The 24,957-nt window shown below is 38.2% G+C and overlaps 1 protein-coding gene across 4 annotated transcripts in view; it reads left to right on the top strand.

Moving 5' to 3' along the window:
* Positions 1 to 16,499, top strand: part of runx1t1 (RUNX1 translocation partner 1) — a 59,251-nt gene extending 42,752 nt beyond the window's left edge. Inside the window, exons 4-11 of one of the 4 annotated variants that reach the window (XM_022747116.1) lie at positions 772 to 861; positions 4,600 to 4,781; positions 8,569 to 8,831; positions 9,658 to 9,746; positions 10,560 to 10,755; positions 11,538 to 11,606; positions 14,176 to 14,366; positions 15,289 to 16,499. In XM_022747116.1, the coding sequence (XP_022602837.1) occupies positions 772 to 861; positions 4,600 to 4,781; positions 8,569 to 8,831; positions 9,658 to 9,746; positions 10,560 to 10,755; positions 11,538 to 11,606; positions 14,176 to 14,366; positions 15,289 to 15,609 (1,401 nt within the window). In that variant the 3' untranslated portion in view covers positions 15,610 to 16,499. Of the gene's footprint in view, positions 1 to 771; positions 862 to 4,599; positions 4,782 to 8,568; positions 8,832 to 9,657; positions 9,756 to 10,559; positions 10,756 to 11,537; positions 11,607 to 14,133; positions 14,367 to 15,288 lie in introns of all 4 variants that reach the window. The other 3 variants (XM_022747114.1, XM_022747115.1, XM_022747113.1) reach the window with 3 other exon arrangements.
* The last annotated feature ends 8,458 nt before the right edge of the window (positions 16,500 to 24,957 follow it).

Raw genomic sequence — 24,957 nt, 5'->3', positions numbered from 1 at the left:
AAACACACACGCATACACACTCAAAAAGACACTAAAATAACCACTAAATATCCCCTCCCCCCCTCCCCTGTTTCCTGCACATTTGCCTGGTCCACCCCATGCACATGCAGCTGGAATGTATTTTGGTCACCTTGGTCTTATCTGGTCTGTGAAAAGAGGCAGACAGTTATTCGGTTGGCACTGATGGAGAGAGGTAACACAGGCGCCGAGCATGAAGGCTCATATACTGTGTTGATAAGGACAAGGATGCCATGCGTGCACACATATACAACAGGAAGCTTCTGTGTGAGCTTAGAGATGCATTATTATTTTATTGGACAGAATTTCACTGCGAAAAATGAGCCCATCTTCATTCACGTCACAATGAAGCAGACATGTGAAAATAGACCAGAGCCATTCAAATGCAATGACATTTTTAGCGAAGTATGTAAATGAATGATAAATCCCACCAACGTTCACATTCAAGCCCATGTTCACTTTGTAAAAAAGCAAAAAAAACTAAAAAAACATTACATTTCTGTTTTTATAACATGTAACATATTTGCCTTCTGTGACTCCGGCATGTGTATTTGTTTTGTTAATCGAAGGAGATGTGTGTCTTTGTTTTCTGTGCCTCTTTTCACTGTGGCCTGCCCATATGCTTCCTATTACAAAAACCTGAAACATTCACTCCAGGCCAGGATATAGCTTAGCTTCCAATAAGTAATATTATCGCTTAATGCCTTCCACATGGATTCATGTGTTTTCTCTCTGTCTCTCTCTCCCCTCCAGAATTCCACGCTAACCATCGAAGAATTTCACTCCAAGCTCCAAGAAGCCACCAACTTCCCTCTGCGACCTTTTGTCATACCCTTTCTGAAGGTAGATATTCAAATATACAATTACAACACAAGGGTTTGCCCGCCTGCCTCCCTCCCCGCCCGCCCGAACGCCTGCCTGACGGAGCAAATCTGGAAAACATTTAGCCAGAACAGATCCAGATGCATACTTATGTTCATGATATTTATCCCTATTTTCTCCCTATTTTTGGAGTCTCTCTTCTCTTTGAATACTTATCTCTCTCTTATATCTATCCCTAACCTGGTTTCTCTTTGCTTGTCACTCAGTTTGTCTGCAACCTCACAAGCTACTGTTGCTCTCTCTCTCGCGGTCTCTCATGTCATCTGCTTTTTTCTCTCTCTTGCTCAGTCTGTCTGTTTCTCCCTCCTCCAAGTTAAATTGCGCACAAGTCGTTTCAGTGCTGCCTCTGTTTGGTTCTCTCTTTTTAACCTAGAGTTTGCAACTTTGTTCGGACTATAATTTTCTGCACACTATTTGAACTGGAAAGAAGTTGGGTTTTTTTATATATTTTAAAGAAACTTGTGCTGGAACAGAGCACAATGAATGTGGTTTTGGCACGAGGATATCATCCTGTTTCATGCGCTCCTCTCCGGCCTCCTTCTCCTCTTTCTATCAGGCTTGTTTTGTCATCGATTCTTCATCCCACTAAAGCCACATTTTCAGCAAGTATTTCCCATTTTCAGCCATTAGCATGGTATATTAGCAGAGGAAGGAGCACTCTCTCAAGCCGTGCCCTTGCTTCAGCCCATTTGTCACCGGTCACCTTGTGAGATAAAAATATAGAAGGATGGTGTTTTTTTTCTGTTTGTATCTACAGGTGAATTAGTCACCATTTATGTGCATATTGTGCCAAGTAGGTTTCCCCTCAATCCTCTTCTTCTCTCTGTCCCTCGTCTATCCCTCCATTCCCTGCTCTATCTGTTTGTGTCTGAGTGACAGGCATGAGGTAAATGTTATTTATGAAAACAAGGCAGTTAGTTCCCCCTGACTACAATATTGTCTCATCTTCTGCTGCTTGTGTACGCGTGCTTGAATGAATCTGCAGATGTGTGCACGTGTGACCTGACATTCACAAGTTTATATTATCCACTGAGGTCCTGTGTGGACGTGGGCTGCAGAAACTGGTCCCACTAGGGCCGCCATTACTGGCTGTTAACAACACAAACAGGGACTGTGTGTCCTTCCTTACATCCTTCCCTTGTCCTTAAGTTTTCCTTGTCTCTTTCCCTTTTCATTCACCTTCTCATTTGTTCTTTCTCCATATCTTTATCCCTTCCCTGTCTCTGTTTATCTACTGTTTTCTATCCATCCATCCATCCTCCAGTCCCTCCTTCCCTTCTCCTCGCCTCGCCAGATGGTTAGTGTATCACTGGGATAGCTGCAGAATCAAAGATGCAACTTGTTTTTTTTCCCTCCTTCGCTCCTTCTCTGCCTCTCTCTCTCCCCAGTCTAATTTTAGTGTCTTCCCACTGCGGGGCCTTTAATGCCAGCTACCATATGGTAGCAGAGAGCGGTTGGAGGTGTGGGGGAGCTTTTATAGGTGCGTTGAAGCACAGCTGCAACAATGCGCATCAGGGCTCAGAGTTTTTCATTACGCTAATGTTAGACCAAGCCGACCCCTCCGGTCTGCCCCCATCCCCATCCCCTCCCACCCAAACCCACTCAACTCCTTTCCCCTTCTCTTAATACTAAACCACAAATTGGTTGGGACTCTTTACTGGAAGGAGGCAATCAGAAACCACACAGCTCCAGTGACGTGATGTGTTGGCAGGACGCCTGCCACACGAGACAACAGGCTTACAAAGTAACAGTGTTTCTCTGTTTTCAAGTTAAAGTTGTGCTTATTTTAAGTTTGCCTTCATCCTAGCTGTCAAGTGTTTTGTTTTTCTTGTGTCATGCAGAAGTGAGAGGAGTGCCGCGACACAAAGGAATAAACACATTTAGCTAAGGAGAAAGAGAGTGGTGATAGGAAATAATTGAAATAGGACAAAAACAAAGTCACCTCGATTCTCATCCAGCAGCAAATTACACAGAAACAGAAAGCAGATGAAGTGCAGCATATCCTGAACGTGGCATATTCTGAATTGTTTTTTGGCACCATTTGACAAAAGTGACAGATCCAACATTTTCACAATAAATCATCCTGAGCAGGGTTTAGCTGCGGCCGCTGAACGAACACTACTTGAAATTTTCCTTTTTATGTACAGATGTTGGTTACCATAACTACACAGAAGCAAATCTCCATATATAGTTTATCATATGACAAAATGATCCGGTCTCCTCAGTGGTCTGCATTTCTTGACTCAGACTTTTTGTTAATGCATCCCACATCTCTGGCAATTAGGATGACCTCTAATTAATGAAAGATGAGTTCACCAGGGTCAAAGCAATCTATTTTATGCTCTTTTTTTCAGAGGGTAATTACGATCATAAACTATTAACGGACCATTAACTCAGGCAGGTAGAGTGAAGGCCAGTGCTTGGCATTTCTTTTACAACCAATTACTGGCGAGGGATTTTTGTATGATTATGAAACATAAATACCAGTAAAGAAATCACGGTTGTGTTAGTATTATTTTTGTATGCAGTTGGCAAACACAAGCTCGAATGGTCAAAGACATGGAAGCAAATTCATCAGCTAATGTAGGACAAAAGGAAAATAAAAAGGATGGAGTGAATAAAAGACTAAAGCATGGAGAAGATTATAAAACTGGAAGAAAAATAAAGAAAAGAACAAACCAAGCGAGAGCCTGAGAGAGAGATTATGTTATTGAGGACAAAACAAAGATTAACAGACCTAAAACTTACAACGATGGCCCCTCCAAAGGATCTTGTGATGTACCTCGCCAAAATAGCCCCCACTCTCATTCTGAACCTGCCTGATGCAACACTTTCATCTTCTTGCTTCAAAATGCACCCCATCAGATGTCTTTGAAGTCGATGCTCACATACCTGCATGACCCTGTAACTCCGCACAAGAAAGCAGACCTCCTTGTTATGTCAAAGAGATTGAAAATAGCTGCTTTTTCTTTAAAAAGAGAAAGTGTGTGCGCCATAGAGAGAGTGTTAATGCACCTTTGGATCACAGGAAGTGGTCGTGGTTCAGTGGTAATGAGCAAACAGGGGTTAGATGACATGGAAGAAATGGAGCTCTTGTGACCTCAAATTGATGTTTTTGGAATGGAAAGACCGTAGAGAAACTTTTCATATTATTATGACAGCATATTTTTATGTGAGTTTGCTGTGTTTTGTGAGGTTTTATGCTTTATCTGATGTATTTCCTGAAAATAAGCTCAGAGTTGATTCAGTTTGTAGAGCTTTACATTTTGACATGCATCAGTTTTATTGAATTTATCTCTCTTAGGACATAAAACATCAATAACCTGTCATATTTTATCCAAGAGCATAAGTACAACTTGAATATTTCAAGTGCGTATTTCCTCTTTTAAAAGCCTAAGTCGACTTTAATTACCGCTGCAGCAACACAGACACAATATATTTTCATTATATGATTTTTTTTGCTGTTCCAAAGTTTTGTCATTATGTTTTCACTACAAGATGGGGCTGTTAAAGATATTTAAGTATACACAGCTCACAGCTGAAAAAGGAAACAGAGAACCTCTTAGAAAGAGTGTGTACTTTGTTATATTTGTTGAAAGGCAAAAAGGGCTGATGTGATGATTATATTCTTGCTTCTTCTTCTTCCCAGTGTACAAAAAGCAGCTTCCTCCGATAACTCAGTGCTGTTTGTCTCCGTAGGCCAACCTGCCGCTTCTTCAGAGGGAGCTGCTGCACTGTGCCAGGCTGGCCAAGCAGAACCCAGCTCAGTACCTGGCCCAGCACGAGCAGCTGCTCCTGGACACCAGCACCACCTCCCCAGTCGACTCCTCTGAACTCCTGCTGGACGTCAACGAGAACGGCAAGAGAAGGACTCCAGACAGGTGGGTGAAGCAGAAAGTCAGAACCACTTTGGAAATAGGATTTTAGTATTGAATGCATCCTAATTTGGGTTTGAGTGGTTACACAATGACAGGGATCAGAGTGTAGAGTTTATAAATTTACCAGCTCTGAACATAAAAGCAGCTGAGGCTTCTTACTCTTCTATTATTTGATCTCATGCATTAATCCCTTTGAGTCTGCCTTCATCCCCATGAGCCCATACATTACGCCACAGACACAAGCTGAGCCAATACAACGCAATCGTGTGATGTGTTAATGTATGTATGGGAAGTGTCTGTCAGTGCGCCACTGGGCCTCATGACGTGCTCCGTTGGACATCTCGGCTCCCAGCTCCGATTCTTAATGGGCCAGAACTGAGGAGTGGAGGAGATAGGAAAAGTAGACCTGGACACACACACATGCTCTCTCACACACACACACACACACACACACACACACACACACACACACACACACACACACACATCCTGAGGACGGAAGAAAGACCCTTAAGTGTGGATGTGTGTGAATATCATTTACTTCCATGCTTGATAGGTTGAGTAAGTACAGCGTGTGTGCCTGTGTGTCTCTCCCAGCCACATCATTACAATCATTTGTTGTCATGGACTTTCGGCGATGACTCAATGTTCCCTGCTCTAATGGACGAGCAGTGAGACGTGCCGTCCAGGAACACACAGATGACCAGTGTTGAACATTTGTGCATGTTTAAGACTGTGGCTCATTCGCAGCCCAATAAAGTAAATAATTATGTGGCAGAAATGGGCAGTACGACTAAAAAATAACTTTATATCCAATCTATATCCATATTTGTATGAATTGCTTTACAGAGGCATTTTACAGAATAAAAATAACTGACACTGAGAAACCATTAATAAACGCTACTAGATAAGCACAGATCCATATAAACACTCTTTCTTGAAACATTATTAAGCATTTTTAACTTCTCGGAAAGAGGTTTGTGAGCATTTATGTGTTTGTGCTTTGTTGTGACTTTGTGCCTGTGCTACGAGCACAATGTGCACATGGTCTTTGGAAATAAAAGAGTAATTCCCGGGGGTGTCAAATTTTTAATGCAGGCAGGGGGAGAGGAAAATGTACTTTTTATATCTGCTGAGGGACAAAAATGCCAAACGCGATATTAATAATTCTCACCTCTCTTTTCCCCCAACAGTCGGATAGGCAGACTTTTTCTGTAATACCTGCATATTTGCAGGCCGTCTGGTGCATAGGGGAGTGAGCTTAGGGGAAAAGATGTGCGTGTAAATGTGAGAGAGAGAGAGAGAGAGAGAGAGAGAGAGAATATATGGAGAGAGGGAGAGAGAGAAAGTACGTTGGCATCTGTATTCAGTGAGAAAATGTGGTGTGTTTGTGTGAATGTGTGTGTACATGATTCTCTTTCCAGTGTGAAAGTATAAGGATGGTTCATGTATGTGCACCTCTGTATGTGTTTGTGTGTGTCTGTGTGTGTGTATGTGTGTCTGTGTGTACCTAGGGAGATGGGCTGATAACACATACAGATGAGGCTCCAGCACCAATATGGCTGGCTAAGCACCTCTGCTTTCTGCTTACCTCTGCTCTGCATTTCCGCTTATTGGAGCCCTGTGTTGGAATATTGGAATTTGAATAGGAATCCGTAATTACAGACAACAATGCACTAGCAATTCACCCTGATTAATACTGTTCTTTGCAGAAAAAACAGACCAGGAATATCACAGTACAATATGCATATAAGAAAAAAATATATAGATATAGTGTGGTCTGTAAATCCTCGAACAAAAGGCGATATTTAAATAGCTGGGAGTGCAAAATTACTGGTACGTGTACTGTAATGGCTCGCGTGGTGAATTCAGTATAATTCAGCATATTTTCACAGCATTAATTTCTTCAATGGCATACAATATAATTACCCAATACTCAACACTCCACTGCTCTGAGTGTCTCTTTTTAGCAGAAATACTCTTCTCACTCACTAATTGATTAATTCTGATCCGTTTCGCTTGCTTTTGTTAATGCAAGCAACACGTATTGCAGCTGTTTCACAGTAAAAGTCTTCCAGGCAAGTGAAGGCATCATGCCCCCTGAAAAACTGAAAGGTTTGAAATGTGAAATAGGAGAAATGTTGAATTTGTATAACAACAAAAGGGGAGCAGATCAAAAAAAAAAAGATTTTACGAAAATATGATAAAAATCTACTCATTAAACAAGGGATATAAAAAATAAAAGCCCTGTCTCTTGTAACAGCCAGTCTCAAATTAAGCATGAGTCTTTCTTCAGCCGAGAAAAAAAATACTAATAATATATGTTGCTTATTATGAGAAGCTGTATAATCACATTACCATAGGGACAATGTGAACTCAGTTTTTGAAATCTTGACACGTACTTTTTTGTGTGTGTGCGTGTGTGCGTGTGTGCGTGTGTGCGTGCGTGCGTGCGTATGAGTGAGAGTGCATTAGTCATGAAAGAGCAGGGGTCAACAAGTTTGTGTCTTTCATAAATAAATATAAAACAGTATTAAAATGGCATGTGCATGTAAAATTGGGTATATATTTATCTACAGTAGCTGAATTATATGTGCACACATGATTGGACTGTATAGGTGACTGTGAACGTGCATGCATGTGTGTACTCCAGTGCCTGTAGATATAAACATTGTTGCAGCAGGAAGGCTGGGGAGATAAGAGTGTGGTTGGTGGGGGGAGAAGAATGGATGGATGAGTCAAGGGAGGCAGGGAGAGACGGACGGATGGAGGGAAAGAGCATATGGAGAGCTGTGGATGAGCATTAGGAGCCCATAAAAACAGCTCATTAAGAAGTTCAATCTGTTCATCGGAGAGAGAGATGGGAAGGAAGAGAAGGGGGGGGGGACTGCAGATAGTCGGGGGAGGTTGGCAAGATTTAACTGTGAACTGACAAAGCTAAGAACACACACACACACACAGACATCTAGACACACATGTGCAAGCACACACACACACACACACACCTGGCCACATTAATCTTCGGAAGCAGGCTGACAAAAATCCACCTGATCCCCTGGAAACTTACTTGTGTGTGTGTGTGTGTGTGTGTGTGTGTGTGTGTGTGTGTGTGTGTGTGTGTGTGTGTGTGTGTGTGTGTGTGTGTGTGTGTGTGTGTGTTTGGTGTGTGTGTGTGTGTGATCATGTTTTCAATGAAAGAATTCCAGGATGATTCCAGGAAAAACATTTTTTTTATGGAAGTTCCTTTGTCTGGTAAGAGGTTGGATTCAAAGCTTCACTGCAGCACAAAGGGCCGGAACAGTTGTTGTGATGATATGTTTCATGTTGGGCTCTTCTATGTAATAACTAACAAACAAATTTTGAATCAGTCATTTTTACAAAATAGGTGTGATATAAAAATCACACTGTGCCTGTGTCCTCTCTACTCCCTCTTTTATTTCCTTTTTCTTTTCTCCTGATCCATTGCGCCACAAGAGGTCTTTTGTTATTTGCCAGGCTGTCACTGTAACAACAATGTGTTCAAATCTAGTAACAACAGCAAACAATCCAGCCATATTTGGTCTCATATTCAAATCTTATTTTACATGCAACAAGTGAAACATTTTGCTAGTAGGATGTAATAATTCTACTTGTTCTTGATCGTCTGTCTGTTGTTTCAGGGTTCTTGCAAAAAAAAAAGATAATTTCTACTAGAATCAAATTGAATTATGGCACCTCACTGGGAGAAAAAGTCGGTCACTATACAGCGTTAGATGCAGCTCAAAAATCATCATTCTCTGTCTCCTCCCAGAACCAAAGAGAACGGCTTTGAGCGAGATGGTGCCCTTCACCCAGATGTTCACCCCAGCAAAAGGCCGTGCACCATAAGTCCTGCCCAGCGCTTCAGCCCATCCAACGGGCTCTCCTACCAACCCAATGGCCTGCCCCACCCAGGCCCACTCCCTCCGCAGCACTACAGGCTGGACGACATGGCCATTGCCCATCACTATCGAGACACCTACAGACACCCTGCTTCCAATCATCGGGAGATTCGGGAGAGAGCCAGGTCCATTGGTGAGAACATGTGGGAGGGTATAAGTGTGTGTGTGTGTGTGTGTGTGTGTGTGTGTGTGTGTGTGTGTGTGTGTGTGTAAGTACATTTGGATTTTGAGACAAAAACTAATCCCAGTACATGGAAAAGCGTCAAAGAGAAACATAAAGAGGATTTCATATACAAAAGTATGCAGTTACAGCAGTTACATCACTTTTACATCATTTCTCAGGCTTCTCACGTCTTTATATACCAAGATCAGTAATTTTAAAAAATAATGATAATCAGTCAATGTCCAATACAGTCTGGTGGATGTTTGTTGGTGTAGCATGTGGACAGTCTGAGGCTTCAAAGAGCAATACACCAAAACTTAGGCCACTGAAACCTGATGGCAAACTGAAGTGATGCACTGCGACGTGTATGATCACACAACAGAGGCGTAGTTTTATTTAGGCAGTGTCGTTGTATTAGAGACATTTTTCTGTGTAGAGTAGACCAAGCCTTGATGAAGCTATAATGACGACTTTGGCTCTGTGCCAAAAATAGGGGACATTTACCATGTCTTGCCTTGTGATGAATGTTTATTGGGCTAGAAGCTCCGTTATTTGAGTCCTGCCCTCAGGGTGGGAGAGAGCTATGGAGAGACAGCAAAGAAAATGGGGAGGGAGGAAGAGAAAGAAATGGATGGAGAGAATGTGCCAACCAGCGACCAAATGAAGAATGGATGAAAGGGTGCGCAAGCAAGTGCTAGAGTAATGTTAAATTGATCCTCTGTGTCATGCTGACTTGCCCTTTGTTTATCCTTCTATCTGTCTGTCTGTCTATCTGTCTTTTTTTTCTTTCTTACAGGAATGCATGCAGGGACCAGGCAGGAGGAAGTGATCGACCACAGGCTGACAGACAGAGAGTGGGCTGAGGAGTGGAAGCACCTTGACCATGTAAGAAAAGTAATAACATTTTTTATTACTATACCTTACAGTTGTGTCTCTGTAAGTAACAGAGATTAATAAGCCCTCGTTTCTGTTATTTTGAAATTATTAAATTTTAACACACTGTATGACATTCTACTATAAGTCTCTGTTACACTTTGTGAAAATTTGTTTTGTTTGAAAATGTGCGTTAACTGCTATATACAAAATAAAAAAGACCTTTACATGTTTTGTGGACTGTTTTAAAAAACTGTTCAAATAGATAAGCCAAAAGAAAGGTTTGACATTATATGAAAATCAAGAATAGTCACAATTTTTTATGTACATAAAGTAGAGACATGTGTGCATGCCTGCATGTAAATATGTTTGCCTACAATGAAAATACTGATAAATTGTTGTCTGCGTGTTCAGCCTCAGCATTTTTTAATTCCAGTCCCTTTAAAGATTCAATCTGTAACTTTCTGCATGTGCAAACAGACATACATGAAATATGACAGAACACCTAGTGTCACATGTGTGATGCTGTTTCACCTTACTGCAGTGAAAATTGAATCAACCAATCACATAATATGAACATGAATATATTAATGATTGACATGGTGAAGTCAGAGTAAAGTGTGATCTGAAAAACCTGATCAAGATTTCAACAGTGAGTGTATTTATACAGATGAATAGACAAATGTCACCACTAACTAAAATATCATAACACATGACAGATACAGCTTTAATTTACGACCCCACCACATCCTAACTGAGTTTCAATGAATCCACTCATATCTATGTGTAAACTCAGCGCCATGTCTGCTCCCTGTCATCCCCCAGCTGCTGAACTGTATCATGGACATGGTGGAGAAAACAAGGCGTTCACTAACAGTATTGCGGCGGTGCCAGGAGGCCGACCGTGAAGAGCTCAACTACTGGATCCGACGATACAGCGACGCTGAAGAGCTTAAAAAGGGCACCACTAGTGGGCAGTCAAGGCAGCAGAGCCCCACAACACAGGAAAATGCAACATCAGGTAGGAGATCACACATACATGTATTAGAGTTATTAAAGATTGTAAAAAAAAAAAAAAGTATACGTAAGACTGCTCCATTAAGTTTCACTGGCAAACTTAACGTGATTCCAACAAATACCAAATAACCAGTTTGTCAAATGTAGTGAATTATTCCTGTTTTCATGTTTTTGAGACAATTCAACGTATGCTCTTCTCTGGTATCTCCACTTACTTTTTCTCCATGGGTTTATATTTTAATAAACCATCAGTAGCATTTAATTGTTTGAAATATTCATTCCACCTCTGTTCATTCCCTCCACTCTTTTGAATGTACAAGTACTGTAAACACTTCCTTGAAATCAAATTTTTCCTAGTTTCTTAAATATGCAGCTGTCAAACCACATACTTAACAGCCTCATAATTATCAAATACAAACTGATCTAAAATCTTCCATTCTCACTTAGCTGGCTTGCATTCTACATGAAAAACTTTCTCCAGCAGTTTTATGTCTAGAGAAGCTGATACTGAACGTGGAGTCCCCCAGGGTTCAATTCTAGGTCCTCTACCATTAAGTCTGATTATCCCAATGACAGTCAGTTTTACATATCACATATATTTTTACATGAGTCCTGAGTAATTTTACAGCTCACTAGTTTATTGCATCAGTCACAAAAAATGGACATTTAGCTTTATTCCTGAAATCCTTTGACAGGAATATCAGAATAACCAAGAGGTTTTATAACAAGCGGATTTGTTTTACAGTCTTTTTGCATTATGTCATGCATGTGTTTGTGTCTTCCCAGAAATTCACAGGGAGCTGCTTCATCGGCCTGTGTCTGGCTACGTCCCTGAAGAGATCTGGAAGAAAGCTGGTAAGCTGAACTTTTATGCCACCCCCACCCCCCACCCCACACCCCACACACACACACACACACACACACACACACACACACACTTTTCTCTCTGTTTCACTCTGCAGTTCTTTTTAGACATTTTGCCTTGTTGAAATCAAGGCCATCTTTTTCACCCGGATGACTGAGGGCTGGAAGTGGTTAAGAGACGCTCCTTTAAACCCCATTCTCCCGTCTCATCCCAGTACAGTCTGCTGTCCACAACCTCCTCCCCTCACAGAGCTGAATTTAAGTGTCAGGCTGCTCTTAGAAAACCATTTATATTTGATACAGTAGGAAGTAAAAAAATAAGAGTTTCACCACCACACTCAGCACACTCCAAATATGATGTCAGGTAGTAAAATGTTTTTATTGCACCAGTCAAATAAGGGACATAAGTAGCTATTACAGCTGGTCCAGTGGTTCTGCTGTTAAAAGTACAGTAGCAAGATTAGGTATCCTTTTGCTTTTGGCATTTTATAATCCCCTCAGCGATAGACATTGCAGCTATTCTATTTAAGAAAGTGATGTAAAATTGTGGAGGCAAATTTGTTGAGCCAGTTAAGATCAAGTATCGAAACTAATTTGTTGCTTTAACAGCTTTCATTAGCTGCCATTAAATTTGTAGTGTACACAAACAGCATTCTTTAAACTCGTGAGTGCAGCTGCAATCATCATTATCGCTGTCCTGAAAAACTGAAAGAATTTTCCGCTGAGGGTTCAATGCTTGAGGAATCCACTTTGTTTCCACCGTCAGTGATACAGTATATCTGCTTTTTAAACCCCTTGGAGAAAAGAAATTGTCCCCTTGCTTGACCAAGCATGATGTGTGAGATACTCAGAACAAGTAATATGCATTTAAATTGAATTGAGTATCACCATCGGGACTCTGCCTGCTCTCCAGTACTCGCCTCCCCTCACCAGCTTTGATCGATCTTCCATCTAAGGCATTTGGTGTGTAATCACAATTCCATGCACAAGGCATATATCACACGGCACCAGGGCAATTTCCATGACTTCAGGCAGCACAGTAGGTTAAATACAAAACCACCCTGGTTTAAAAATTTAGCTCAGTCACAATGAAGAGAAAATGTCTCTGTCTTTAGAAAAGCACACATTCTTGTGTGTTATTGAAACAGATTTTACATTTGTAATACATGTGTAATTTGTACAAAGGAAATGAAGTAAAGTGAAGCATATTTGTCAGACATAAACCTGTATTTATCTTTTGTTTGTAAGATAAATGGTGACTGCTATTTTTCATTCTCTCTGCATTCTTCGTATTTCTGCTATCCCTTTCACTTCAGTCGCACATATTCTGGCTGATTTAAATGTAACCCAGGGAGGATTGCAAAATAGGATTTTTAACACAATGGAGTGTGGCGGTGAATACATCTGTTTGAAATGGGCAAAATGTTTACAGTTGGTGATAAATATTCAAGCACCTTGCACGGTGTCCTACTGGTTTCCCACTTCCCCTCACCGCATGGGCCTCTGGGATCACAATGGAAATGCATAATTTAAATATAAATTGCCTGATTTGCATACACAATTAGTCAAGTTACAGGCTTGATGGGAGCAAACAAAAAGCCCTCCTTTTGCGTTGACGTTCGGTTGGAATTCCACCGCTTAACACCCGCACAGCAAGGTTATTCATTCCACAAAACAAGTATAAAATAACATATTGCTCCAGCTCATAAGCACATTTTCTGAGTGATTACCTGGGATTAATTGGCTCACACTGTTGTCCCGAGGATATTTTTCAAATTAAAAGAAAAAATGTATACATTTAGTTTGCTCATCTTCAAATGAGATCATTCCAACTTTTTTTTCAATTAAAACATCACACATTGACCCATTTGACGAGCTACTGATTAAACATGCCACAGTCACATAAGAATTTACTAATTAGATGGTGGTTGACAAATATGATTTCCTGAAGTAATTTAATGAAAGTAAAGAAACTCATGGGTCTTGTGATAATGTGCTCTGTATTCTCTATGTGCAACATTCAGATTCGATGTCAGAAGCTGCTCTACGCTGAAAGCTGAAAGCTGAAAGCTACAAACGACAACAGCCGCAGTAGTTTTGTTTGCCATGTGAAATAATTCTCATCATCTCCAGATCTACAAAATACGTCTTTGCGCAGATTTTGTCCTCAGATAAAAATGAGTGAAAGCATCGGTTTTATGGCTACAATTTCTGTCCTCCAGATGTGTTACACATTTAGCAGATGAACCAGCCTTTACCATTAATCTTTTTGAACGCACAATCTTAGATACCACTGCTTTCCAATTAAACTTTCAGAAAAGTGTTACTGTGTTTAAAATAGTGGACACACATTTTTAAAGTGACACATTAATTTTGAATGCTTTTCAGAAAGATCTAACTTTCTCTAACATGCTTATTCCCATATAAAGTGTACATGAGTGACTATTTACATTTTGCAGTCTACTAATTGAACATGAAGTCCCAACGACAGGGTGATATAATGCGAACTACATTGCAGGTTCGGGAGGCTTGACTTCCTCTGTCTCCACACTCTTTCCAGAAGAGGCAGTGAATGAGGTAAAGCGGCAGGCCATGTCAGAGCTGCAGAAGGCCGTGTCAGAGGCCGAGCGCAAGGCTCACGAGATGATTAGCAGCGAGCGGGCCAAGATGGAGCGCACGGTAGCCGAGGCCAAGCGGCAGGCGGCCGAGGACGCGCTCTCCATAATCAACCAGCAGGAAGACTCAAGCGAGGTAGGGACATACACACACACACACACACACACACACACACACACGCGCACTTTAAAACTTCAAAAGGTGTAATTTTGACTATACTTTTGATGTCAGCTCATAACAAATCATTGTACAATATCTTTCAAATTTTAAAGATGTTGCTGAGTATTTGCGGCTATAAAAACATTCCTGCAAATAGATGTTATTTTATATTCAAGAGATGGAGCAAAATGATTCAAAACAAGGTTAATCAAGCATCGATTACCCTCGCTTTCCTGCCTCCTCTTAATTTTTTCCGACAGAGTAGCTAACATGTTTAGAAAGGTGCTACCAATTCAGCTGAGAGGAAAGGAGGGAAGGAGCTTTCATTTGCTAATCACCATTGGAGACCTTGACGTTTAATCAGTTAAGTGAGAGGGATATATGTCTCACATCTGATGTTAATTGCAGGAGTGATGTTTGTGTGAGAGGTGCCCCAGAGGAGAACTTTCAGAAGCTGTTTGTAACCTTGTTCTCCTGTTTCCTGTGTATATGTAGCGGCCCAGACATGCTCTCTCTGCGGTTTCTAAGATATATAAGAGGCCCTAAGTGCAATAAGAGATGGGTTTTTCATCTGTCTGTGGTTTGTTTTAAGCTTGTTGTAAAAGCAGAGGTTTGCTCTGTTAATGTGCAGACTGGTGCACTGATATCTGTTGCTAATCTTGGTGTCGTGTTCGCTACTTCTCTGTTTGATGTGGCTGTCTGCCGTCATTCACCAACCATGATTATCTTTTTGCGTGAATAGAGGCACAAAATAAAACAAACAAGGGTTCCTGATTACAGTTTTATCAGTTATCAGAGAAGTTTATCAGCTGAATGAGCCAACAGTCTGTGTGACTGTGAATCCTGCTGCTGAATAATTTTTTTGTCTTAGTTAACTTTGTCTCTATCTGTCTGTCAGAGCTGCTGGAACTGTGGCCGCAAGGCCAGTGAGACATGCAGTGGCTGCAACACGGCGCGCTACTGCGGCTCCTTCTGCCAGCATAAAGACTGGGAGAAGCACCACCACGTCTGCGGTCAGACCCTCCAGGCCCAGCAGCAGCAGGCCAGCCAACAGCAGGGAGCCGTCCCTGGGTCAGAGACCCCTGCTCCCATCAGCTCATCGGCCTGCACCCCAAGCAGTGGGACTGGGAGTCCGGCTGCTACCCCGCCTGCTGCTACCCCTCGCTCATCCACCCCCAGCACCCCATCCTCCTCTGCCCTAGACGGCACACAACGCTAAGAGACTCGGATGGAGGCAAAAGGCCTCCCGGGCCTAACAGCCAGCCCTCAACCCCACAAACAGCATGACTGTCTACATTGCCTTGCAAAGATGCTAAGCCAACATGGCTAACAGAAAGAGATGGCAATGCTTCTGTCTATCTTGCAGCGTAGTCATAGAAGGAGGAGGAGGTCCATAATCAGGTCATATTGACTTGCCATGACTTTAAAGAAACACAAAGATATTCTTTGTTTTGAATGAATGAATTTAAATATTGACATCCTTTTATCGTTACACTTGCTATTCTTGTTGTCCGTTTGTCGTTGTGCCTGTTGTTGTTAATGTTGCTGTCATTGTAGCTTATCTTATTTTCTCCTGTAAATACAAGACTGAGACTGAGCAGAGATTGCCATGAACTCAAGACATGTATATCTGACCTCCCCCTTTTTTTTATGTTTTTATTTTCCATCCTTGAATTAACGCTTATTTCCTTCCTGTACCTGGGACATGAGACTAATCAACCTCAAGAAGACATTTTAACAAACAGCATACCAAGGGAACATAAGTATTTAGCAGAATGTCAGAAACATTCTCTGTAAGGAAAGAAATTAGATTTAAATACTCTGAAAGACACACTGACGGATGGATACATAAACAAATTTGCTGCCTGGAGAGGGGAGAGGGATGGACTGAATCTCTGGTCCACAGACTGCTATGAAATGGGCAGATGTGCAGCAGATTGCAAGCAGAGCCAGCTGTTCAACCAATGTTATTTCCCTCTCACTTGTAATAATATCCAGGTCAGTGGGCTGGGAAATACAAATCCATCTCCCTGAAGGATGTAAAGGGAAGAATTCTTGGACAAGATACAAAACTTTGCCCACTGCACATGTGGAGGATGTACTGACTACAATTCACACGTGCATGCTTGGGGGGGGGTGGTCGGTGACATGCTTTGGGGGGGGGGGGGGGGGGGGGTCACAGAAGCTCTCAAACAGGAAGTGAAGTTGTCATCCTACTGGTGAGACTGTCAAATCACCTGGACAGCAGCCGCTGGGCCATGCAGAGCTGAAAACCTACAGTGTGGAGACTCACCCCAGACGCTCCCCTCCTGTCTCAACTCTGAAAAACATTTTCATCTTTCTTCATGTTCTTTTTCTATAGATGTCATGGTGTTTAAGACTTCTGTCCTGTGGTGTCATCAATGGTTATTTATTGTATATGTGTTGGACAATTGTGACAATGCATAGTACTTCAACCAGTCACAACTCTAAGTCCTTCATAACGCTCTCTCTCTCTCTCTCTCTCTCTTTCTCTCTCTCTCTCTCTCTCTCTCTCTCTCTCTCTCTCCAGCTGGTGCAAAAAGAGATAAAAAAAAGAAGTGTTATCTTTTTTTCCAAGCTGCTTTTCTATTCTGTGTGTAAGTGGTAGATCCCTCGTAGTTACTATAAGTTTTACTTCCCTTTGTCCTCAAGAAAAGACACAAGCTATATCTCAGAGCTGCTACTTGAGTCCGACCCAGATCTTTTCTGAGAACTAGCATGTTGCGTGGAATGCTAACCTAAATGTTTTGTACAAGGGACATACATACATGTATTTGCACTGTCACAGAGGTTATTTCAGCATGCTTCTTTTCAGCATACTTGTGTTGTCGGTATAGAGCCATAATTCATCAACCATTTTGTATGTAGTGATAGCATAATCTGTTTTTACATTTCTGGGGATGGGGGGAGGGGGGTTGGAAAAATGTAAAATCACCAAACCCACTCTTTTTTTCTTCTTAACATGCTATCAAAAGCAGCCATAATGTTTTGTTTTTTTTGAATAGTTACAGACAGTGCATGCACATTACTGAACGTTTGTTAAATATTTGTTATTTTTTAGAAAAACTGAAAAACAACCAAAAAAAAGTAAAAAAAAATACAAAAAATATTCTAACAAACTAACTTTCCAAATGCAGAGGTGTAGAGTCCGATTGACAGCTTTAACACTGCAAAGCGCCAGGTAACACACAGTATTAACACAAGAGATAAACAAAAAAAAAAAAACACCAAAAACAGCCAAAGACTGACACCAAGGACCAAAATCCTGATTTAAACAACTTTTCAAAAGAGGTTTGTTCACACAAACGTTTGGTTATTTATTTCTGCAGGTTTTGTTCACATATTCATGGAACAAAACCAACTTCAGTGTCATAAAATTATTTATTTTAATCTCTTCTGGAAACCGATAGCACTCATCTTGCATTGTGAAATGAGAAGGTGTGAATTAAACATAATGAACATTTCACAGCAGTGTTACATTGTAACTGGAGCAATAATAACTAATGTGACATGAACAGTAATAGCTTCTTTGACCATTTTTGAAGAAATTCTTGGGATATTTTTTGATCTTGTGCATTTTCTCATTACACAAATGTCAGATTAAGTGCCCATTTCAGCTTTAAGCAGTTAAGTTCTTTATTCTTAAAGAGGTGAATGTGAGACTGGGCTTTCACACCAACGCCATTTACAGCGGTTTTATATTTATTTATATCAGAGTATGTCATTTTTTGGGGATAGATAATCAGTCACAGCTTTGTTGTAAACCTTCAATGTAAATCAAACAAACCTCTCATTCGCAGTAAGAGAGCACTTACCCTGACGCACACAAAGGCTCTTCACCCCAAACACCTTGGTGCTACACAGAAGCGCGTTACAAATTCTGACCTCAAGGATCAAGTGGAGGCCCTCAAAGGTTCTGGGCTGTTTTCTCCCTCTGTACTTCCTCATCTCTCCCTTCTTGTCTAAATAAAATACACACCTGCATTCTTGACTCTAAAGGGTTAAACAATCCAAAAAGGTGTCTGACACCCCACTCACGACTCCTCAGAAGCTGTGAAGAAATAGCCTAGCTGTTTTAACACTAGTGTATTTGAAAGTATACAACAAACAATGTGTGTGTTCATCATAATCAGGGCAAAACCTGGGTTAAAAAAAAAAGAAAAAAAACGGAAGACAAACATTATCGCTCAATGATTCTTTGAGAAGCTCTATTTTTTTCTTTCTTCCCTCCTCTATGTGTGTTTTGCTACAAATTCCTCGGTGGCAAACAAGTCTCACTCTACCTCTTACAGCACGATAAGAGCATCAGTCGCGGCGCTGATACTGGTCTAGTCGAAACCAAATGGGCACAAGAGAACAGGAAAATAAAAAACCCAAAGTCGAAGCTCATACAGCTGCAAAACCATATCACTACTTGGTAACAATGCAGACCTCATAAATAAATGAAACATAAATGAATAGAAATGAGAAAAAAAAGTGAAAAAAAAACTTTTGTTATGTTCCTTTATGCCTGTGGCGTTTCTAGAGTACATCAAGAGTTTGAATTGTTTGAACAGATTTTAGAAAAAAATTGTGCTAATTTTAATGAAAAGTGTTGTCGATTCCTATTTCGATGACACAGGCTAAGGTCACAGATAAGAAATGTTGTTTCTCGCTCGCTCTTTTTTCTCCCCTGTTTCCCCTCCACCTTTTTCTCCTTTTCTCTTCTCCGTTGTGAAGACATGCTAAAGTGCTTGTCGACTTGTTCAGCTGGGTAAATTCAAAAGGGGGGGATATACAAAAGAAAAAGCTTGTAAAAAAAATAAATACATAAATAAAAAGACTAAGGCTATGAATTTAGGCATGCCTGTTTTTCACAGTAGGGGGAAATATTTAAATTTCTTACTTAACAAAAAACATGGGGGGAAATGTGTGGGGCCAACACTGAACAGCAAAGGCCGTAGCATTAATCTTGTGGAGTGAGTTGAACTTCAGGGGTGGGAGGGTGTTTATTTTGCGTTCTCTTGAGAAAATTTATTGTGAAAAAAAGAGCTCAAATGATTTGAAGTTGTTGTGCAATACTTAATTGAGACATGAAAACCACAGGTTAGTGGTAGGCTGACACTGAGCGGTCTCTCCATCGCTTAGGGTCAGTGTCCTCTAGAGAGCTTTCCAGTCTACTATGTCAGAACTGTGGTTTCTTGTTGATTTTATTTCTTTTAGTTTCTTTTTTTAAATTCTTTTTTGGGCTGTAAACTATGGTCTGTCAGTCTGTGAAACTTTGCAGTATAATTCTGGTATTGTTGTTCTCTTTACGGTGTAATAAATATGTTAATACCTGCCTCAGAGACTTGAGACTCCTGTTCTTTCATTACAGCAGCAGTATCCAAGATTAGCAACACTATCCAGATAAACATAACCATATCCAAAATTAAAGGGGAATTGTATTAATTTTGCTGCAGTAGCTCTAGTGACAGTTCACATGTCACTAGAGCTAGTGTTCATCCTGTTGATGTCATCCAGGTTGTCTTACATTTTTGGCAGAAATCCTGCATTACAAACTGGAGCTGTGGGGTTTGAAAGAAATAGACATTTGGGTGAGCTGGGCAATGCTGTTGAGTTGCATTATGGGCAATGTAGGAGCCCAAACTAGAAGTGGTAAAGGGCAGGATTATAAAGATGATGAAGTTGTTCCGCCAGACAAAAACAAAGCAGCACAGATTACAAATAAAAAACATTACAATTATAGATCACACACAGTTACCTAGGTTTTTCAATGTGTGTTGAATACCAGCTGTGTGACCATGATGGAAATGTGAAATAGAATGAAAATATCTGCCAATACTGTCTGTTGTTCAGAACGCCCCAAATTCAGTTCACCCAAATATAGAATTACTTTACACACACACGCCAGATGTTTTGCTTACTATATATTATACGGGTATAAATTTCAGACAAAAAACATACTACCATACTATACTATGACATCTTTTGGCAATTTTATGTCTTACTATACCATAACGTTTTATTCCTCACCATGCTATGACGTTTTTATTAACTTTTATGCCTTAATACACTATGAGTTTTTTTTTGACAATTTATGCCATACTATATACTCTGATGTTTTTTGACATTTTTGTGCCATACTATATTAGTACATTTTTGACATTTTTAAGCCTTACTATACTATGTCGATTCATTCCTTACCAAATTAGGACATATTTATGACGTTTTATGCCTTAATATACTATGATGTTTTTTGACATTTTTATGCCATACTATACTATAATGTTTTTTGACATTTTTGTGCCATGCTATAATAGTACATTTTTGACATTTTTAAGCCTTACTATACCATGTCGATTCATTCCTTGCCAAAGTAGGACATATTTATGATGTTTTATGCCTTAATATATTGTGAAGTTTTTTGACATTCTTATGCCATACTATACTATGACGTTTTTTTGACATTTTTGTGCCATACTATACTATGATGTTTTTGACATTTTTAAGCCTTACTGTACTATGTCGATTTATTCCTGACCAAATTAGGACATATTTATGACGTTTTATGCCTTAATATACTATGATGTTTTTTGACATTTTTATGCCATACTATACTATGACGTTTTTTTGACATTTTTGTGCCAAACTATATTAGTACATTTTTGAAATTTTTAAGCCTTACTATACTATTTCGATTTATTCCTTACCAAAGTATAACATATTTATGACGTTTTATGCCTTAATATACTATGATGTTTTTTGACATTTTTATGCCATACTATACTATGACGTTTTTTTGACATTTTTGTGCCATACTATAATATGATGTTTTTGACATTTTTAAGCCTTACTGTACTATGTCGATTTATTCCTTACCAAAGTAGGACATATTTATGATGTTTTATGCCTTAATATACGATGATGTTTTTTTGACGTTTTATGCCATTATACTATGACGTTTTTTTGACATTTTGTGCCATACTATATGAGGACATTTTTGACATTTTTAAGCCTTACTACACTATGTCAATTTATTCCTTACCATACTATGAAGTTTTTATCACCTTTTATACCTGTATATACTATGATGTTTTTTGACATTGTTGCGCCATACTATACTATAACGATTTTTTGACATTTTTAAGCCTTACTATACCATGTCGATTCATTCCTTGCCAAAGTAGGACATATTTATGACGTTTTATGCCTTAATTTACTATGATGTTTTTTGACATTGTTGCGCCATACTATACTATAACGATTTTTTGACATTTTTAAGCCTTACTATACCATGTCGATTCATTCCTTGCCAAAGTAGGACATATTTATGACGTTTTATGCCTTAATATACTATGATATTTTTTTGACATTTTTATGCCATACTATACTATGACGTTTTTTTGACATTTTTGTGCCATACTATAATATGATGTTTTTGACATTTTTAAGCCTTACTGTACTATGTCGATTTATTCCTTACCAAATTAGGACATATTTATGACGTTTTATGCCTTAATATACTATGATGTTTTTTTGACGTTTTATGCCATACTATACTATGACGTTTTTTGACATTTTTATTTCATAATATATTTTGACATTTTTTCGTATTTTTATGTCTTATTATACTATATCGTTTTATTCCTTACCATACTAGGACATATTTATGACGTTTTATGCCATACTATACTATGATGTTTTTTGACATTTTGTGCCATACTATATGAGGACATTTTTGACATATGACGTTTTATGCCTTAATATACTATGATATTTTTTTGACATTTTATGCCATACTATACTATGACGTTTTTTGACATTTTTATTTCATAATATATTTTGACATTTTTTCGTATTTTTATGTCTTATTATACTATATCGTTTTATTCCTTACCATACTAGGACATATTCATGACGTTTTATGCCATACTATACTATGACGTTTTTTGACATTTTTATTTCATAATATATTTTGACATTTTTTCGTATTTTTATGTCTTATTATACTATATCGTTTTATTCCTTACCATACTAGGACATATTCATGACGTTTTATGCCATACTATACTATGACGTTTTTTGACATTTTTATTTCATAATATATTTTGACATTTTTTCGTATTTTTATGTCTTATTATACTATATCGTTTTATTCCTTACCATACTAGGACATATTCATGACGTTTTATGCCATACTATACTATGACGTTTTTTGACATTTTTATTTCATAATATATTTTGACATTTTTTCGTATTTTTATGTCTTATTATACTATATCGTTTTATTCCTTACCATACTAGGACATATTCATGACGTTTTATGCCATACTATACTATGACGTTTTTTGACATTTTTATTTCATAATATATTTTGACATTTTTTCGTATTTTTATGTCTTATTATACTATATCGTTTTATTCCTTACCATACTAGGACATATTCATGACGTTTTATGCCATACTATACTATGACGTTTTTTGACATTTTTATTTCATAATATATTTTGACATTTTTTCGTATTTTTATGTCTTATTATACTATATCGTTTTATTCCTTACCATACTAGGACATATTCATGACGTTTTATGCCATACTATACTATGACGTTTTTTGACATTTTTATTTCATAATATATTTTGACATTTTTTCGTATTTTTATGTCTTATTATACTATATCGTTTTATTCCTTACCATACTAGGACATATTCATGACGTTTTATGCCATACTATACTATGACGTTTTTTGACATTTTTATTTCATAATATATTTTGACATTTTTTCGTATTTTTATGTCTTATTATACTATATCGTTTTATTCCTTACCATACTAGGACATATTCATGACGTTTTATGCCATACTATACTATGACGTTTTTTGACATTTTTATTTCATAATATATTTTGACATTTTTTCGTATTTTTATGTCTTATTATACTATATCGTTTTATTCCTTACCATACTAGGACATATTCATGACGTTTTATGCCATACTATACTATGACGTTTTTTGACATTTTTATTTCATAATATATTTTGACATTTTTTCGTATTTTTATGTCTTATTATACTATATCGTTTTATTCCTTACCATACTAGGACATATTCATGACGTTTTATGCCATACTATACTATGACGTTTTTTGACATTTTTATTTCATAATATATTTTGACATTTTTTCGTATTTTTATGTCTTATTATACTATATCGTTTTATTCCTTACCATACTAGGACATATTCATGACGTTTTATGCCATACTATACTATGATGTTTTTTGACATTTTGTGCCATACTATATGAGGACATTTTTGACATATGACGTTTTATGCCTTAATATACTATGATATTTTTTTGACATTTTATGCCATACTATACTATGATGTTTTTTGACATTTTTGTACCATACTATACTACGACCTTTTTTGACATTTTTGTGCCATACTATAATAGGACATTTTTGACATTTTTAAGCCTTACTATACCATGTCGATTCATTCCTTACCAAAGTAGGACATATTTATGACGTTTTATACCTTAATATACTATGATATTTTTTTGACATTTTATGCCATACTATACTATGACGTTTTTTTGACATTTTTGTGGCATACTATATTATGACATTTTTGACATTTTTAAGCCTTACTATACTATGTCAATTAATTCATTACCAAAGTATGACATATTTATGACGTTTTATGCCTTAATATACTATGATGTTTTTTGACATTTTTATGCCATACTATACTATGACGTTTTTTGGACATTTTTGTGGCATACTATATGAGGACATTTTTGACATTTTTAAGCCTTACTATACTATGTCAATTAATTCATTACCAAAGTATGACATATTTATGACGTTTTATGCCTTAATATACTATGATGTTTTTTGACATTTTTATGCCATACTATACTATGACGTTTTTTGACATTTTTGTGCCATACTATAATGTGATGTTTTTGACATTTTTAAGCCTTACTGTACTATGTCGATTTATTCCTTACCAAATTAGGACATATTTATGATGTTTTATGCCTTAATATACTATGATGTTTTTTGACATTTTTATGCCATACTATACTATGACGTTTTTTTGACATTTTTGTGGCATACTATATGAGGATATTTTGACATTTTTAAGCCTTATTATACTATGTCAATTAATTCATTACCAAAGTATGACATATTTATGACGTTTTATGCCTTAATATACTATGATGTTTTTTGACATTTTTGTACCATACTATACTATGACGTTTTTTGACATTTTTGTGCCATACTATAATAGGACATTTTTGACATTTTTAAGCCTTACTATACCATGTCGATTCATTCCTTACCAAAGTAGGACATATTTATGACGTTTTATGCCTTAATATACTATGATATTTTTTTGACATTTTATGCCATACTATACTATGAGGTTTTTTGACATTTTTGTGGCATACTATATGAGGATATTTTTGACATTTTTAAGCCTTACTATACTATGTCAATTAATTCATTACCAAAGTATGACATATTTATGACGTTTTATGCCTTAATATACTATGAT

The sequence above is a fragment of the Seriola dumerili genome, unplaced genomic scaffold (assembly GCF_002260705.1).
Source record: "Seriola dumerili isolate Sdu_G_001 unplaced genomic scaffold, Sdu_1.0 BDQW01000110.1, whole genome shotgun sequence".
Taxonomy (NCBI): Eukaryota; Metazoa; Chordata; class Actinopteri; order Carangiformes; family Carangidae; genus Seriola; species Seriola dumerili.
Note: the sequence above shows the minus strand (reverse complement) of the source record. Positions and strands in the feature narration are given on the sequence as shown.